Source organism: Oncorhynchus keta, chromosome 16 (assembly GCF_023373465.1).
Source record: "Oncorhynchus keta strain PuntledgeMale-10-30-2019 chromosome 16, Oket_V2, whole genome shotgun sequence".
NCBI classification, from domain to species: domain Eukaryota; kingdom Metazoa; phylum Chordata; class Actinopteri; order Salmoniformes; family Salmonidae; genus Oncorhynchus; species Oncorhynchus keta.
In genome coordinates, this window is record NC_068436.1 from 6772985 (window position 1) to 6793187 (window position 20203).

Genomic DNA, 20203 nt, shown 5'->3' on the forward strand with positions numbered 1-20203 from the left:
GGAAACACACAAAGACAGACGCGCACACACACAGAGATAAACACACACAAATATGCATACACACAGGCATTTCACGGCACACGCACGGACACACACATGCATGCATGCCCGCACACGGATGCCTGTACACACACACACGCACACACACACACACACACACACACACACACACACACACACACACACACACACACACACACACACACACACACACACACACACACACACACACACACACACACACACACACACACACACACACACACACAGATAGAGAGAGATAAACACAAACACAAATGTGAATAGAGACAGGCACTTAATGCACACACCCACAAGGGAGACACGGACACCCACACACTCCAACGTAGGTCCTATTTGCATCCTAGGGATGCTTTCCGCTGTGTTGTTCTCGCCCAGTTTACACATCAGCTTTTCAAAGGTAGGCAATGACTTCTAATCTCGCCCGTCTATTTCAGTTGTCTGTTTAGGGGTTTGAGAAATCAGTAGCGATGTTATGATAAGATGGGTCGTTCTCGATCAGGATTGTACGATAGACCGAGGAAAATACTAGCTTTACTCGCGGTGATTTGTTGTATGGTATTTTTTTTAAATGAATCCTAATATCCTTACTCGTCCTGTGACAAGACTCGACAGTTCACCGTGACTTTATTATTGTAAAACCCTGGAAATTCCTAAATAACTACTTTGCACATGATTGCTCTTTATTATACATGACAGAAATCGCCAAGCAAAATGTGAATTATACAGTCATCACCAATTATGAATCTAGCACTACTCGGCATCAATTGATAGGTAGTTCCTAATTGTGTTGAACTATTTGAAATAATTACAAGAAAGTACCCATTGTTACTAAACAGTATTTTCTAGTAGCAGTGGAAACTGTATCGCAAAACATTGGGCAACCAACATAGAATGGTACAGCCACAGCCAAAAGCAAGGGGTCTTCTATCACGTGTCACAAAAGTGGCTAAGACTGCCAGGCAATCATCTCTCTAACCAGTGCCAGCTATCCAATCCTTCCAGCTCGAGACCCCAGAAATCTGTCGCAAGGACGGGTCGAGTAGTGCTATAACTCCTTGAGCCTATGGTCGTACCCACAGGGGCTGAGTCGACGCTAACCTTCCCAAGCCTGACCCTCTCTGAGACCCCGATCATTGTCCCAATCAGCCCGTCAGCGAATGGCCTAGCCTTGAGTCACCCCCACCCCCAGGGCCCTGTCCATCCCCCTCAGTGAGGCTCACTGACGCCATCGGCATGATCGAATCCACCATCCACTGTTACACAAGACAGATACAATACATTACACAGTGTTTTAACGAAACATTTTGTGTCATAATTGTATACGTGTCGAGTCTACTCACCCCCCTACAAACTAAAGAGAGAGAGAGACCTGGGCCCTGACAGTAAATCTCAGCAAGACAAAAATAAGGGTGTTCCAAAAAAGGTCCAGTTGCCAGGACCACAAATACAAATTCCGTCTAGACACCGTTGCCTTAGAGCACACAAAAAACTATACATACCTATGCCTAAACATCAGCGCCACAGGCAAGAAGGGCCTTCTATGCCATTGAAATGAACATAAAATTTGACATATCAATTAGGATCTTGCAAAAAATTATTGAATCAGCTATAGAACCCATTGCCCTTTATGGCTGTGAGGTCTGGGGTCTGATCACCAACCAAGAAATCACAAAATGGGACAAACACCAAATTGGGACTCCGCATGCAGACTTCTGCAAAAATATCCCCAGTGTACAACGTAAAACACCAAATATTGCATACCCGCCATTAGGCCAAAATTCTACAACCACCTAAAAGTAAGTGATTCCAAAACCTTCCATAACAAAGCCATCACCTACAGAGAGATGGAGAAGAGTCCCCTAAGCAAGCTGGTCCTGAGGCTCTGTTCACAAACACACCCCACAGAGCCCCAGGACAGCAATACAGTTAGACCCAACCAAATCAGGAGAAAACAAAAAGAGAATTACTTCACACATTGGAAATAATTTTTTAAAGAGTAAACTTGATGCTATTTGGCCCTAAACAGAGAGTACACACTGGCAGAATACCTGACCACTGTGACTGACTCAAAATTAAGGAAATCTGTGACTATGTACAGACTCAGTGAGCATATCCTTGCTATTGAGAAAGGCCACCATAGGCAGACCTGGCTCTCAAGAGAAGACAGGCTATGTGCACACTGCCCACAAAATGAGGTGGAAACTGAGCTGCACTTCCTAACCTCCTGCCAAATGTATGACCATATTAGAGACACATACTTCCCTCAGATTACACAGACGCACAAAGAATTTAAAAACAAATCTCTCAGGAATCAAGGTGGGACCTAAGTGCAGACTGTGTAAAGTGACAATGTTTATTATAACACCAGGGGCTGGGAAACGACAGGTCAAGGCAGGCAGGGTCAGGTCAGGGGTCAATAGGCCAGAGTAGAAGCAATGGTACAGGATGGCAGGCAGGCACAGGGTCAGGACAGGCAAGGGTCAAAACCCAGGAGGACAAGAAAAAGCAAGGCAGGGAAAAGACAGCTGCAGACAGGACGAACGCTGGTAAGCTTGACATACAAGACGAACTGGCACAGACAGACAGGAAACACCGGTATAAATACCCAGAGGAAAAGTGAGGAAGATGGGTGACACCTGGAGGGAGCGGAGACAATCACAAGGGCAGGTGAAACAGATCAGGGCGTGACAAAATCCAATAAACTCTCATATCTAATTGGTGAAATACCAAAGCATTTATAGTGCAATCACAGCAGCAAGGTTTGTGATCTGTTGAGACAAGAAAAGGGCAACCAGTGAAGAACAAACGCCAATGTAAATGCAACCTGTCTGCTTACTTATTTTCCCTTTTGTATTTCAACTATTTGCACATCATTACAGCACTGTATATAGACATAATATGACATCATTACAGCACTGTATATAGACATAATATGACATCATTACAGCACTGTATATAGACATAAAATGACATCATTACAGCACTGTATATAGACATAATATGACATCATTACAGCACTGTATATAGACATAATATGACATCATTACAGCACTGTATATAGACATAATATGACATCATTACAGCACTGTATATAGACATAATATGACATCATTACAGCACTGTATATAGACATAATATGACATCATTACAGCACTGTATATAGACATAATATGACATCATTACAGCACTGTATATAGACATAATATGACATCATTACAGCACTGTATATAGACATAATATGACATCATTACAACACTGTATATAGACATAATATGACATCATTACAACACTGTATATAGACATAATATGACATCATTACAGCACTGTATATAGACATAATATGACATCATTACAGCACTGGATATAGACATAATATGACATCATTAAAGCACTGGATATAGACATAATATGACATCATTACAGCACTGTATATAGACATAATATGACATCATTACAGCACTGTATATAGACATAATATGACATTTGAAATTTCTTTATTCTTTTGGAAGTGTGACTGCAATGTTTACTGTTGATTTTGTATTGTTTACTTCACTTTTGTTTATTATCTATTTCACCTGCTTTGGAAATGTAAACATGTGTTTTCCATGCCAATAAATCACTTGAATTGAATTGAGAGAGAGCATGAAAGAAAGAGACACATGTCGTGACTAAGCTCTTTTTCGCTCTCTCCCTCCTCCAAGCTGAGAGAGAGGAGAGAGAGAAGAGAGAGAAGAGAGAGAGAGAGAGATCCTTGACCCACTCCCCCAGCCATCTTTCTCGGGAACTCCGCTTTACTAGCCAAGGGAAACGAGGTTAATGCACCGGAATTGGTGATGGAAGCTCAGGAATCATGACTGGTAGAGACGGGATGGCGCTCTGTCACTTCTGGAGATGTGACCTCCGTTGCGAGGCCCATGAGCGGAGGACTGTAATACTGTGCTAGCACGCGACGTGTGAAATTATTTCTGGTCTATAAGCTCTGACTAGGGGGATATCTCATACCACCTCACACTGGCTTCTCTAGTAGTAGGTTGCCCCTAGATAATGATCTTCTGACACACACTCACACACACACACACACACAGACTAATACACACCAGCAGATGTGGCCTTAAACTGCCAGCACTGGTCACAAGCCATCATCTTGATCTCCCAGAGTGCTTTGGGCAGTGAGCGAACTGCAGGCTTGACCCCTACACTGACAGAGACAACAATGAGATCTGTGATTGATGCAGCTCTGTCAGATCCTCTGCAAAGCAGATTGTGATCGGATGGGTAATGATGTGAAGAGGGTTACTGTATAGCAGCACACGTCTATTGCAATCGTCAAAGCCTCCACCTGCAGCTCTATCAATCACATCACGAGGTGGCAGGGTAGCCTAGTGGTTAGAGAGTTGGACTAGTAACCGAAAGGTTGCAAGTTCAAATCCCTGAGCTGACAAGGTACAAATCTGTCGTTCTGCCCCTGAACAGGCAGTTAACCCACTGTTCCTAGGCTGTCATTGAAAATAAGAATTTGTTCTTAACTGACTTGCCTAGTTAAATAAAGCTAAAATTAAAATAAACATGAGGGAGGCAGCAGAGCTGCCACATGGGCTATGTGTAATTGCTGAAATAGCTTAATCTCCTTACCCAGCTAACAACACAACTTTAGAGAATGTTCCCTTAAGAGTCTTGTTAGGTCATTAAGTAATGTTTTCATTGAAAAATGTAAATAGTTTGCCTAATTTCAGTTTGTGCCAAAGCATGTAGAGAATCATTGTAACATCTAAACCGCTGTGAAATATAGTTTTCATTAAACAAAAATATATTTTTAGCTGTTTGAAGCTAGTGTACAAAACCAAAAGTAAGAGGCTAAAAATCTAACTTAACATAAATAAATCCTCATACTCAAATATTTGTTCAACCGAAATAAAGAAAACATTTCTGAAAACTTCAATGTTCTCCATCTAACTATAGTCATGTCATTAGGAAAATACTAATCTGTAGACCACAAATCAATTATTTTAGATACAACTGAAAATGCACGTTAAGTTCACTGACAGATAAAAAAAAAAAAAATCAGCTAAATTATTTTGACTTATCTTTCGGGACCCATTTTGATCGGACTCAGACCTGACCCAATTTGCATCCGTTTCTCTCTCAGCGCGGACATGATTTGGGTCAGATCAGGTCCACCTCAGAATATAGATGATTATTCTTTTTTTTACCAGATTCTGTCGGGGTTGGGTAGGTATTTAACGGTTCTAATTTGGGAGTTGATCTCAATTTTGGGATCCGATAAGACCTCTACAGTGAACCAAGAGGTTGTGAGTTCAAATCCCAGGGAAATCCCACATGTTGAATAATAATTACTGTATGAATGCACATGCACAATGTACGTCAGTGTGTCAAGTATACAAGTTGAAAACACTATGTTAAAAGTACTTTGTGTATGTGTGAGTATCCTTGCCAACAGACAAAGAACTATGAATGAATCAGTGGTTCACCAATCAGGGCCTTGATTTGCTCAGCAACAGTAACAAAGCAGTGAAGTGTAATTAAGCATTTTTTTTGGGGGGGACATTTCTTTGGGACCATCATGCGACGTCCTGACAACTGATACACAAACGTTCTTGCAACATTCCCATCAAACGTCTGTCTTGAACATGTCATGTTCAAAGAACAAAGTAACCATGTTCTGTGTACGTTTGGTGGCCCGTTGATGGAATATACTCTTAACCCTCAGAGAACTGGACACGTGAATGTACTTGCAACGACCCATGAAGGGTGTCTAGAACATTAATATAGGATATTCTGAGAACATGGTAACCACGTTCTCGGTATGTTCTGTTTGACTTTAAGGGAACATGTGTTCCCCTAACTAATGGAAAATTTGACACTCAAACATTAGGGAAACATTACGGGTAACATTTCAAAAGAAAATCTCTCTCCCTAGAATTTTTAGCTGGGTATCTCCAGGTTTCCTTTCCTTTATCACAAATGATTGGTGTAAAATGTATGGAAAAGTGGACAAGGAAGTAAGGAAGCGACTATTGAGAAGCGACTGAGGTCACTCCCGATCTACCGGGAAATTATAATTCTCTCTCGGTTTAATAATCTCCAAAGACTGTACAACAACAACAAAAAACGTTATGCCAGAGGCAATTCCGAGAAGAATGAGGTAGCTCAATCTCCCTTGGGAGGCAGTTGGGGGAATTATGTTCTCCTGGATGATTAAAAGAAAATAATAAATAGGGAAATCACTGTTACATGTCCATGAGAAACAGTATCATCGGCAAAACAAGGGTGGACTTTTTTCTTCTTCGCAGGGCTCAAGAAGCACCGTCGACCCAAAGTTGCAATTTAATGTTTTCAGAGCTAGACTGTGACATAGACAAAAGATGAATGACAAATATTTTTCCCCAGGGTCATATTCACTTTTCATCAAAAGTAAGAAAACGGACTGAAACAGGGAGGGATTAGCCGAACATGAGAATGAGTCCAACGAGAAACACTCATGATCATTTTCCATTGCAAAATGTTATACTACATTTTTGACTAATGAATACAACCCTGGAAATACTTGCGCTCGTGTCATAAGGTTAAGAAGCCGAGGATCGACTCCTAACATTAGCTCTGACATGACACTTACTGTGCTACGATCCACTTTGAGTGGCCGTCAATTTGGCTCCCAGCATTTCACGTAGAAACATTGAATAGTGATTCATCATACTTTTTCTTTGAAAAGATAACAACTATTCCATGTTATTTCACTTAAACACAAAAACATCTCTCAGCTTTATTTTCCTTCAAATTTTATTGCTGCGGTCAAGAACATTCTATTCACGTCTGTTTTTACTCTGTCACAATCGCTTGACTCAACTTCATACAACCGGCTACACACGCCTGAACAAACTGCTCCATTCAGCCTGTTCTGCAAGGTCTTATGTAACCACTGGTTACCATGATTTTACCGTGTCTAAACTCTCCAATCACTTCTCATTCCCTCTCTCCTTCCATCCCTCCATCTCACCCTTTTCCCAGACGTGAATGACTGGGGCAATTTCTGTGTCCCCAAGCCAATTTGGGGCTAACGCCATCACGGCCGCATCGCTTAAGTAAATGTGACATGCCAGCGCAAATACAAGTTGGCGCAACGGGATGATGGACCCAGTCACCAGGTGTCAAGGACGGCTGGCGGGACTTTTTCTATGAGTGCATTATCATCACCCCCTGACCTAGGCTTGCAGTTTGATGATGCAGCCAACAGACAAGGAGATAATAGTGCGATTTGAGCTCAGCAGTGATGACTAAGGGGAAGAATAGTTGACTAGATCGACAGCCTGTGTGACGACCGTCGCAGTTTGATGATGCGTCCATAAGAAAGATGAGAGAAATTCTTCAAGCTCTGTCAAGCTCTGTCATTGCTAGACAGCCATTTTCAGGTCTTGCCATAGATTTTCATGCCGATTTAAGTCAGAACTGTAACTAGGCCACTCAGGAACATTCAGTGTCATCTTGGCAAGCAACTCCAGTGTATATTTAACATTGTGTTTTAGGTTATTGTCCTGCTGAAAGGTGCATTTTCTTCCCAGTGTCTGTTGGAAAGCAGACTGAAGCAGGTTTTCCTCTAGGATTTTTCCTGTGATTAGCTCAAATCCATGTCTTTTTATCCTAAAAGACTCCCTTGTCCTTGCCGATGACAAGCATACCCATAACATGATGTAGCCACCACCATATTTGAAAATTTGAAGAGTGGTTCTCAGTGATATGCCCCAAACATAATGCTTTGTATTAGTTAATTAGTTAGTTTCTTTGCCACATTTTTTTGCAGTTTTACTTTACTGCCTTATTGCCAACAAGATGCATGTTTTATTCTTTATCGGCTTGCTTCTTTTCACTCTGTCATTTTGGTCAGTATTGTGGAGTAATTACAATGTTGTTGATTCCTCCTCAGTTTTCTACTATCACAGCCATTAAACTCTGTAACTGTTTTAAAGTCATCATTGGCCCACGGTGAAATCCCTGAGTGGTTTCCTTCCTCTCCGGCAACTGAGTTAAGAAGGACGACTCTGTCTTTGTAGTAACTGGGTGTTTTGAGTCAACATCCAAAGTGTAATTAATAACTTTGTCATGCTCAAAGGGATATTCAATGTCTGCTTTTTAGTTTTATTTTTGTATTTTACCAATCTACCAAAAGGTGCCCTTCTTTGCGAAGCAATGGAAAACCTCCCCGGTCTTCGTAGTTGAATCCGTGTTTGACATTCACTGCTCGACTTTAGGGACATTACAGATTATTGCATGTGTGGGGTACAGAGCTGATGTAGTCCTAAAATACTCATGTTAAAACACTATTATTGCACACAGTCCATGCAACTTATTGTGTGACTTATTAAGCACATTTTCACTGCTGAACTTATTGACGCTAACAATAACAAAGAGGTTGAATTGACATTTCAGCTTTTAATTTTTTTAGTTAAGTTGGAGGAAAAAAAAACGTCATTCCACTTTGACATTATGGGGTATTGTGTGTAGGACAGTGACAACAAAAAAACATCTCAAATGAATCCATTTTAAATACAGGCTGTAACACAACAAAATGTGGGAAAAGTCAAGTGGAGTGACTATTTTCTGAATGCACTGTAGTACTTGCGAGGATATAAGGGTACAAAGGACTTTGCCGGAGTGGCAAGGAATAGCTGAATAGCAAATTCTTCCGTGTGTGGGTTTGAAAGAATGTGACACTTTTGTCATGATTTAAACTTCACTGTCTAACCGTGGATGTAAAAATATAAAAAATATGTGTGGGAAAAGCTGAGGTTCTCCACCTCTAGCTGTCGCTAAATGTTATCTGTGATCAGTAGAAGGGATCATTGTGTTGATAGCAGTGATTCTGCAGGAATGAAACCGTCAGACAGAGGGATTTCAAGGGGATTTGGATAAGAGGCAGCCTCATCCCGAACATATTCTCTCTCATTCTCTCACACACACACACACACACACACACACACACACACACACACACACACACACACACACACACACACACACACACACACACGTGTTCGTAAAGTGGGGATGCTGTTTGTCAGCAACTGTCGGTGCTAACTAGTCTACTTCCTCATTTGGCTGCCTGTCATAGTTTATATGGGCCCCAAAGATCATGCTGAAATGACATACAATATGCTCTGGCTCTGCGACCTAAATCTTTGATATGGAAATATTGGCTTTGAAATAAATTGAATAGCATCATCTTTGCTACATGAAATGCATTGCACACCAGACATTTTTCAGTGAACATAAGCAGCATAATGCCATTCTCTCCTTCTCTCTCTGTGTGTGTGTGTGCTTATATACACCTTGCTGCATGAGTTGGTGCAGAGAGCTCAGCTCCAACTCAGGCATCTCATAAAAACATGAACAGGATAAGCTGCTTTCCATGCCGAGTTGGCATCCTCAGCACTCTGTTTCTAAATAAGCGATGCCGTTCCAAATGTTTACCAACAACCTCTCTCTCACTCACGTCCTTTCTCTGTCTTTCTTTCTCACACACACACACACACACACACACACACACACACACACACACACACACACACACACACACACACACACACACACACACACACACACACACACACACACACACACACACACACACACACACACACACACACACACACACACACACACACACACACACACACACACACACACACACACAAAAATAATCTCTCTAGCACTTTCACACACTTGGGCCTGCTGGTTTACGAAAAAGTGCTGCCAATACACTTAAATATAGGAAAGCCATCTAATATGGACAGTGCATTCGGAAAGTATTCAGACCACTTGACTTTTCCCACATTTTGTTGCATTACAGCCTTATTCTAACATTGATTATTAAATCGATTTTTTTCCCTCATCAATCTACACACAATAACCCAGAATGACAAAGAAAAGAATGTTTGCAAATGTATTAAAAATAAATAAAAAACGATATCACATTTACATACTAAGTATTCAGACCCTTTACTCAGTACTTTGTTGAAGCACCTTTGTCAGTGATTACAGCCTTGAGTCTTCCTGAGTATGACGCTACAAACTTGGCACACCTGTATTTGGGGAGTTTCTCACATTCTTCTCTGTTTTTGGAGTTGTGAGTTGGTGCCCCCTGTCATTTGTAAACTCGAGATTGACGCATGTCACTTGAAGTCTTTGGCAAATCGCCCCATTGACATGAATGCATTATAAAATGGGAAAGTCCGAACTACAAGGATCAAGTTTGGGATTCAAACCTAAATGCAACAGATTGTGGTCTTCAGAGCCAAAGTTTCCTGCTCATCATAGGCTTCCCCTAAAGCCTCTGCAGATCAATGGGAAACAGCTTAGGATGCCCCTAAGGTCTCTAAAGATTAATGGCAAGCATCTCAGGATGCCCCCTCAGGCTTCCTGTCAGAATCCTTTCCTGGGGATCTTTGACACTGAGGATCAAGCACTTCCTGAAGAAGTGCAATATGTAACTTACATAGTTGTACCGGCCTCCCATGAGCATGAAGACAAAATGCCTGTGACCAAAATGACACCCTATTCCCTACAGAGTGTGCTGCTTTTAATCAGAGTCAAAAGTAGTCCAATAATGTATGTAGGCAATAGGGGGCCATTTGGGACACACTCAATGACTGTGGGGGGTTTGTTCCCTGACTTTGGAAATCATTATGCGTATCAGTGAGAGAGGTCCTCTTCACACAGACCTGATTAATAAATGATCACTTGCCGCGGGCTGAGAGCAACCTTTTTGGTTTATTTACCTCATTGTCAAGGATTCCGAATCAATGTAGTCCATGAGATTAATGCGGCTTTGGCTAGCTCAGTCTTGGTTTGAGGCTCACTTCAGAAGAGAACAAACACTAAGAAAAACGTTTCTTTTTAGTACAACGTTTTTTTTCTTCCCCATTTGTAATTTTGTATTTTCTGGACATAAAGACAGGTAATACCAGACATATCTTTCGTGCCAGAATGCATGGATCAGAGTCAAACCAACGCCGACACAGTCTATGTGTGCGCTGAAGGCATCATCCCTCACCACTAGCCCATGGACAAGGTTTCACAAAGCTATTTTTGGTGGTAGTGCGATTATGGTATGGCCAAGGCGTAAGCTACAGACAATGAACACAATTGCATTTTATCGATGTCAATTTCAATGCACAGTGATCCCGTGACGAGATCCTGAGGCCCGTTGCCGTGCCATTAATGCGCCACCACCATCTCATGTTTCAGCATGATAATGCAGGGCAGCATGTCGCAAGGATCTGTACACAATGCCGGGATGGTGAACATGTCCGTTGTTCCTTGGCCTGCACACTCACCAGACATGTCACCCATCGAGCGTGATTGGGATGCTTGGATCGACGCGTACGACAGAGTGTTCCAGTTACCCGCCAACATCCAGCAACTTTGTACAGCCGATGAAGAGGACTGGGCCAACACTCCACAGGCCACAGTCACAACAGCCTGATCAACTCTATGCGAGGGCGATGTCACGCAGCCTGAGACATACAGTGGTCAAACCAGACACTAACTGTTTTTCTGATCCACGGCCCTAACATTCTTCCGATATCCCAGCCTCGGGCACACATTGGAATCAAAGGAGAAGCGAGTGAAGAAGTGTAGCACAATCGCAAGCCTATGCGAAGCAGCCACCGATCAACCAGACCTAAAGGAGGCCTTTGAAAAGAGTGTAATCCTGTTGCAGCTGTTGCGATTGGCCGGTTTGAGCGACTTAAGTGGAAAGGAACACACATAGAAGTACATCAGCAACACAGGATGGAATTGTCAATTTTGCACAACATATCAACATCATTGACACAGAAGTCAACATGATGCATGACCTCAGCGGAAAAGGCGTTGAACGGAACAAGCAATTCCAGGACAGACATTTCAAAATGTCACAATACATGGTACAGATCAATAAATGCGAGGGAGAGGATCCACGCAGGTGCCACTTCATTGAATCCTCCATGCTGGCCAGAAGAACAATTCAAGAAATTAAGGTTTGTGCCTGATCCAACATTGACGACAGAAACGTGATGATCTGTACAGCTCAGACACCACGTACACTGATAGGCCTTCTATGAGAGCAAACAGAGAAATTGCGAAGAGGAGTGCTGTCATGGTCATTGCAAAGGCGAGGAAGACCATCACATGTGTTGAATGTGAGAAACCAAGATGCTTGTATGAAAATGGAGTGTCATGGAATGTCGTTCCCAGATGTGTGTGTCCACCGTGGACGTCCAGATGTTCTTCAATCAATCAACTAAAATGAACTAATTTGTGTTTCAGGAACCAGGTTTCCATCCAAACATTTTATGTGAGTAAAGTGCATGTCGGATAAAAAAAATGTCATGACCGGACTGATTGAAACAGAAAATATAACAACCATCATATTAAAATAAACTTGGAGTCACTCAAGGATATCAATCACATCAGTCGATGTCAGTCGATGTCACAAAGAGCTATACAGAATCCCAGCCTAAAACCCCAAACAGCAAGCAATGCAGATGTAGAAGCACGGTGGCTAGGAAAAACTCCCTAGAAAGGCAGAAACCTGAGAAGAACCAGGCTCTGAGGGGTGGCCAATCCTCTTCTGGCGGTGCCGGGTAGAGGTAATAACAGTACATAGCCAAGATGTTCATAAATGACCCGCAGCGTCAAATAATAATCACAGGTCAGCACCGCAGGAGTAAATGTCAGTTGCCTTTTTATTGCCGATCATTCAGATTTAGTGACAGCAGGTGCTGTAGAGAGAGTTGAAAACAGCAGATCCGGGACAAGGTAGCATGTCCGGTGAACAGGTCAGGGTTCCATAGCCGCAGGCAGAACAATTGAAACTGGAGCAGCAGTATGACCGGGTGGACTAGGGACAGCAAGAAGTCATCAGGCCACATAGTCATAAAGCATGGTCCTCGGGCTCAGGTCCTCCAAGAGACGAGAGTGTCACAGTAATGAGTGAAGAGGTGTGGAGTCAGGCGCAGAGAGCAAAGATGTGGGCAAAACAACACGCTTTAATGTCCCGGAAACACAACATGTACAAAGTGAAAACACAAATGAACAGAAATATAAACGGACAGCGTGAAACCCAAAAAGCAACAAAATGCACTCAACCAACATAACAGACGAACAAGCCCGCACGAAACAGAAGCGGGCTAAACAGACTATATATACCCTATCCTAACAACCAAACTAGAAACAGGTGCTACCAATTAGACAAAACTAAACGAACACAGAACGGATCGGCGATAGCTAGTAGACCGGCGACGACGACCGCCGAGCGCCACCCGAACAAGAAGGGGAGTCACCTTCGGTAATATTCATGACAGTACCCCCCTCCTGACGCGCAGCTCCCGCAGCGCGCCGACGTCGGCCTCGGGGACGACCCGGAGGCCGAGGCGCTGGGCGATCCGGACGGAGGCGATGGAATTCACTCAACATGGATGGGTCTAGAATATCCCTCGCCGGAACCCAGCACCTCTCCTCCGGACCGTACCCCTCCCAGTCGACGAGGTACTGCAAGCCCCTCACCCGGCGTCTCGAGTCCAGAATAGCTCGTATCTTGTACGCCGGGGACCCCTCGATGTCCAGAGGGGGTGGAGGAACCTCCGGTACCTCATTTTCCTGCATGGGACCAGCTACCACCGGCCTGAGAAGAGACACATGAAATGAGGGGTTAATGCGATAATACGAAGGAAGTAATAATCGATAACAAACCTCATTTATTCTCCTCAGGACTTTAAATGGCCCTATACACTGCGGACCCAGCTTCCGGCAGGGCAAGCGGAGAGGCAGATTTCGGGTCGAGAGCCAGACCCTGTCCCCAGGTGCAAACACGGGGGCCTCACTGCGGTGACGGTCAGCGCTCTTCTTCTGCCTTATACTCGCTTGGCGTAATGACTCCTGGACTGCCCTCCAGGTCTCCTTAGAGCGCTGTACCCACTCCTCCACCGCAGGAGCCTCAGTCTGGCTTTGATGCCACGGTGCCAGGACCGGCTGGTACCCCAACACGCACTCAAATGGTGACATGTTGGTAGAAGAGTGGCTTAGTGAATTCTGGGCTATTTCTGCCCAGGGAATATATCTCGCCCACTCGCCTGGCCGGTCCTGGCAATACGACTGCAGAAACCTACCCACCTCCTGGTTAACTCTCTCCACCTGACCATTACTCTCCGGGTGATACCCTGAGGTAAGGCTGACCGAGACCCCCAGACGTTCCATAAATGCTCTCCAAACACGGGAGATAAATTGGGGACCCCGATCAGAAACTATATCCTCGGGCACCCCGTAGTGCCGGAAGACATGGGTGAAAAGAGCTTCCGCCGTCTGTAGGGCCGTAGGGAGACCGGGCAATGGGATAAGACGGCAGGACTTAGAGAACCGATCCACAACGACCAGGATAGTAGTGTTACCCTGAGAGGGGGGGAGGTCAGTAAGAAAATCCACCGAAAGATGGGTCCACGGCCGTTGTGGAACGGGAAGAGGTTGTAATTTACCTCTTGGCAGGTGTCTAGGAGCCTTACTCTGGGCGCACACCGAACAGGAGGAAACATAGAATCGCACATCCCTCCTCAAAGTGGGCCACCAGTACTTCCTCTCAAGACCTCTCACTGTCCTATAAACACCTGGGTGACCCGACGAGGGTAGACAATGAGCCCATCGAATCAATTGATCACGAACAGCCAGCGGCACGTACCTACGACCCTCCGGACACTGTGGAGGCGTAGGTTCCCCCTTAGTGCCCACCTAGATGTCCGCGTCCACATCCCATACTACCGGTGCCACCAGCTTAGCTGCCGGAATGATGGGAGTTGGATCGATGGACCTGTCCTCAGTGTCATATAGTCTTGACAGCGCGTCAGCCTTAGTGTTGAGGGAACCTGGTCTATATGAGACAGTGAAACGAAATCTGGTGAAAAACATGGCCCACCTTGCCTGACGAGGATTCAGTCTCCTAGCTGATCGGATATACTCCAGGTTACGATGGTCAGTCCAGATAAGAAAGGGTGCTTAGCCCCCTCAAGCCAGTGTCTCCACACCTTCAGGGCCTTAACCATAGCCAACAACTCCCTATCCCCACATCATAATTCCGCTCCGCTGGCCCGAGTTTCTTAGAAAAAAGGCACAGGGGCGGAGCTTTTCACTGGCACACCCGAACGCTGTGAGAGCACCGCTCCAACCCCAGCCTCGGATGCGTCCACCTCTACTATAAACGCCAAAGAAGGGTCCGGATGTGCCAACACCGGCGCCTTAGTAAACATCGCCTTCAACTTATGAAAAGCTCCGTTCGCCTCTGCTTACCACTGTAAACGCACCGGTCCCCCCTTCAGCAGTGAGGTAATAGGGGCAGCTACCTGACCAAAACCCCGGATAAACCTCCGGTAGTAATTGGCAAATCCCAAGAACCGCTGCACCTCCTTAACCGTGGTCGGAGTCGGCCAATTACGCACGGCCTTAACGTGGTCACCCTCCATTACCAACCCGGAGCTGGAAATACGATAACCCAAGAAGGAAACTGATTGTTTAAAAAACTCACATTTCTCCGCCTTCACATACAGGTCATGCTCCAGCAGTCGTCTAAGAACTTTACGCACAAGAGATACATGCGCAGAGCGTGTAGCGGAGTAGATCAGAATATCGTCAATATAAACCACTACACCCTGTCCGTGCAGGTCTCTGAGTATTTCATCCACGAAGGATTGAAATATAGCTGGAGCATTCTTTAAACCGTATGGCATGACGCGATACTCATAATGGCCCGACGTAGTGCTAAATGCAGTTTTCCACTCATCTCCCTTCCGAATACGCACCAAATTATAAGCACTCCTAAGATCCAGTTTAGTGAAGAACTGCGCTCCGTGAAATGATTCCACTACCGTAGCAATGAGAGGTAGTGGGTAACTAAAACCCACTGTGATGGAATTTAGACCTCTATAATCAATACACGGACGCAAACCACCATCTTTTCTCTTCACAAAAAAGAAACTCGAAGAGACAGGTGACATGGAGGGCCGAATGTACCTCTGTCCCAGAGCCTCGGTGATATAATTTTCCATAGCCACCTTCTCCTCCTGAGACAAAGGATACACATGACTCCTGGGAAGTGCAGCGTTAACCTGGAGATTTATCACGCAATCCCCCTGCCTATGGGGTGGTAATTGGGTCGCTTTCTTTTTACTGAAAACGATAGCCAAATCATCATACTCAGCTGGAATGCGCACGGTGGAAACCTGGTCTGGACTCTCCACCGTTGGCACCGATGGAAACCCCTACACACCTGCCTGAACACTCATCAGACCACCCCTGTAGAGTTCCCTGTTTCCATGAAATCGTAGGATTATGAATAACCAGCCAGGAATCCCCAGAACAACTGGAAACGCAGGTGAATCGATAAGGAACAAACTAATTCGCTCCTTGTGATTCCCCTGCGTAATCATCTCCAACGAAATTGTGGCTTTCTTCACCAGCCCTGACCCTAATGGTCGACTGTCTAAAGAGTGCACGGAAAAGGGGGTTTACTTTTACTAACGGAATCCTCAACCTCTGAGCGAGTCCGCGATCTATAAAGTTTCCAGCTGCGCCTGAATCTACCAGTGCCTTATGCTGGAGAGAAGGAGAATAATTTAGGAAACAAATTAATAGAAACATGTGACCAACAGGAAACTCTGGGAGAGTGTGGTGCTTACTCACCTGGGGTGACCGATGAGTATTCTGCCTGCCCTCATGATTCCCAGATGAATTCCTCCAGCACCGACCAGACGTGTGCCCTCTCCGGCCACAACTGGTACAGGAGGAGCATCCTCCTCCGATCTCCCTTGATGCGGTACCTCCTAACTCCATCGGAATAGGGGCAGGAGGATCAGGAGGTAGAACTGACAAGACCCTTTCAGAACGTCCACGAGCAGCTAGCAGATGGTCCAACCGGATCGACAGGTCTATCAGTCCATCCAGGCCAAGTGTAGTATCCCGACAGGCCAGCTCCCTACGGACGTCCTCTCTCAGGCTACACCTGTAATGGTCTATCAGGGCCCTGTCGTTCCACCCTGCTCCCGGTCCGGAACTCCAGCGCGAAGTCCTGCGCGCTCCTCGTCCCCTGTCTCAGATAGAACAATCTCTCACCTGCCGCACGACCCTCTGGAGGGTGATCGAACACGGCCCTGAAACGGCGGATGAACTCTGGGTAGTTGTCTCTCACCGAGTCGGGCCCGTTCCAGACCGCATTAGCCCACTCCAGGGCTCTACCAGACAGGCAGGTGATGAGGACCCCTACTCTCTCCTCCTCTGAGGGGGCCGGTCGAACGGTGGACAGGTAGAGGTCTAATTGCAGCAGGAATCCCTGGCACCCTGTCGCTGTTCCATCGTAATTCCTCGGAGGCGTCATGTGCAGAGCGCTGGAACCGGATCCAGATGGGGCAGATGGTAGAGTTGCTGGTGGGAGGGTCGGTGGAGTAGTAGGGAAACCACTCCTCTCCCAACGATCCATCCTCTCCATCATCTGATCCATCGCTGATCCTAGGCGATGGAGGATGGATGTGTGATGTTGGACTCTCTCCTCCATAGTGGGAAGAGGAGTGGTCGCTGCTCCTGCTGACTCCATATCGTGGTGCGGGCTTCTGTCACAGTAATGAGTGAAGAGGTGTGGAGTCAGGCGCAGAGAGCAAAGATGTGGGCAAAACAACACGCTTTAATGTCCCAGAAACACAACATGTACAAAGTGAAAACACAAATGAACAGAAATATAAACGGACAGCGTGAAACCCAAAAAGCAACAAAATGCACTCAACCAACATAACAGACGAACAAGCCCGCACGAAACAGAAGCGGGCTAAACAGACTATATATACCCTATCCTAACAACCAAACTAGAAACAGGTGCTACCAATTAGACAAAACTAAACGAACACAGAACGGATCGGCGATAGCTAGTAGACCGGCGACGACGACCGCCGAGCGCCACCCGAACAAGAAGGGGAGTCACCTTCGGTAATATTCGTGACAGAGAGAAAGAGAATAAGAGAGACAGGACACTGGATAAGAAAAGAGAAATACTCCAGATACAACAGACTGACCCTAGCCCCCCGACGCAAATTATTGCAGCATAAATACTGGAGGCTGAGACAGGAGGGGTAGGAAGACACTGTGGCCCCGTTCGACGATACCCCCGGACGGGGCCAACCAGGCAGGATATAACCCCACGCACTTTGCCAAAGCACAGCCCCCACACCACTAGAGAGATATCTTCAAAACACCAACTTACACCCTGAGACAAGGCCGAGTATTGCCCATGAAGATCTCCCCCACGACACGAACCCGAGGGGGGCACCAACCCGGAGGAAGATCACGTCAGTAACTCAACCGACTCAAGTGACGCACCCCTCCTAGGGACGGCATGGAAGAGCACCAGTAAGCAGTGACTCAGCCTCCGTAATAGGGTTAGAGGCAGAGAATCCCAGTGGAGAGAGAGGGACCAGCCAGGCAGAGACAGCCAGGATGGTTTGTCGCTACAGTGCCTTTCCGTTCACCTTCACACCCCTGGGCCAAACTACACTCAATCATAGGACCTACTGAAGAGATGAGTCTTCAATAAAGATTTAAAGGTTGAGACCGAGTCTGCTTCTCTCACATGGATAGGCAGACCATTCTATAAAAATAGAGCTCTATAGGAGAAAGCCCTGCTTCCAGCTGTTTGCTTAGAAATTCTAGGGACAGTAAGGAGGCCTGCATCTTGTACGTGTAGGTATGTACGGCAGGACATTAAATATTAAAGATAGGTAGGAGCAAGCCCATGTAATGCCTTGTAGGTTAGCAGTCAAACACTGAAATCAGCCCTAGCCTTAACAGGAAGCCAGTGTAGAGAGGCTAGCACTGGAGTAATATGATCCAATTTGTTGGTTCTAGTCAAGATTCTAGCAGCCGTGTTTAGCACTAACTGAAGTTTATTTAGTGCTTTATCCAGGTAGCCGGAATGTAGAGCATTGCGGTGGTCTAATCTAGAAGTGACAAAAGCATGGATACATTTTTCTGCATTATTTTTGGACAGAAAGTTTCAGATTTTTGTGTTCGTCAAGAGATGTCAGGGTCCAGAGTAATGCCGAGGTCCTTCACAGTTTTATTTGAGACGACTGTACAACCATCAAGAATAATTGTTAGATCCAACAGAAGATCTAGCATCTCTGTTTTGTCCGAGTTTAAAAGTAAAACATTTGCCACCATCCACTTCCTTATGTCTGAAACACAGGCTTCCAGTGAGGGCAATTTGGGTCCTCACCATGTTTCATCGAAATGTACAGCTGTGTCCGCATAGCAGTGAAAGTTAACATTATGTTTCCGAATGACATCACCTAGAGGTAAAATATATAGTAAAAACAATAGTGGTCCTAAAATGGAACCTTGAGGAACACCGACATTTACAGTTGATTTGTCAGAGGAAAAACCAGCCACAGAGACAAACTGATATCTTTCCGACAGATAAGATCTAAACCAGGCCAGAACTTGTCCGTGTTGACCCATTTGGGTTTACAATCTCTCCAAAAGAATGTGTTGATCGATGGTATCAAAAGCAGCACTCAGGTCTTGGAGCACAAGGACAGATGCAGAGCCTTGGTTTGATGCCATTAACTTCTTAAGTATAGGGGGCAGCATTTTCACTTTTGGATAAATAGCGTGCCCAATTCCAACTTCCTGCTACTCATGCCAAGAATATAAAATATGCATATTATTAGTAGATTTGGATAGAAAACACTCTGAAGTCTGTGAGTGTAACAGAACTTATGTAGCAGGCAAAACCCTGAGGACTGACCATTCAGAATGGGTCTCTGTCTGTTCAGTGGGTTCTCATGGGCAAACAATATTTCTTAGGCTCTTGTTTTCAGTTCCTACCGCTTCCACTGCATGTCACGAGTCTTTGGAATTTGGTTGAGGTTATTTCTTTGTGCAATGAAGAAGGGGTGGCAGGGTAGCCTAGTGGTTAGTGCATTGGACTAGTGACCAAAAGGTTGCAAGTTCAAATCCCTGAGGTGACAAAGTACAAATCTGTCATTCTGCCCCTGAACAGGCAATTTGTTCTTAACTGACTTGCCTAGTTAAATAAAGACTAAAAAGTACAGCCATCTAGGAAATGGGTAACACTGTT

At 45.1% G+C, this 20203-nt stretch overlaps 1 protein-coding gene across 1 annotated transcript; it reads right to left on the reverse strand.

Moving 5' to 3' along the window:
* Positions 1 to 13150: 13150 nt before the first annotated feature.
* Positions 13151 to 16861, reverse strand: LOC127908098 (chromobox protein homolog 2-like). Its single transcript, XM_052465202.1, has 2 exons — positions 16762 to 16861; positions 13151 to 13720 (listed from the first exon to the last, which is right to left on the reverse strand). Exons 1-2 carry the CDS (start codon positions 16794 to 16796, stop codon positions 13324 to 13326), a joined length of 432 nt encoding a protein of 143 aa, XP_052321162.1. The 5' UTR covers positions 16797 to 16861; the 3' UTR covers positions 13151 to 13323.
* Between the last annotated feature and the right edge of the window lie 3342 nt (positions 16862 to 20203).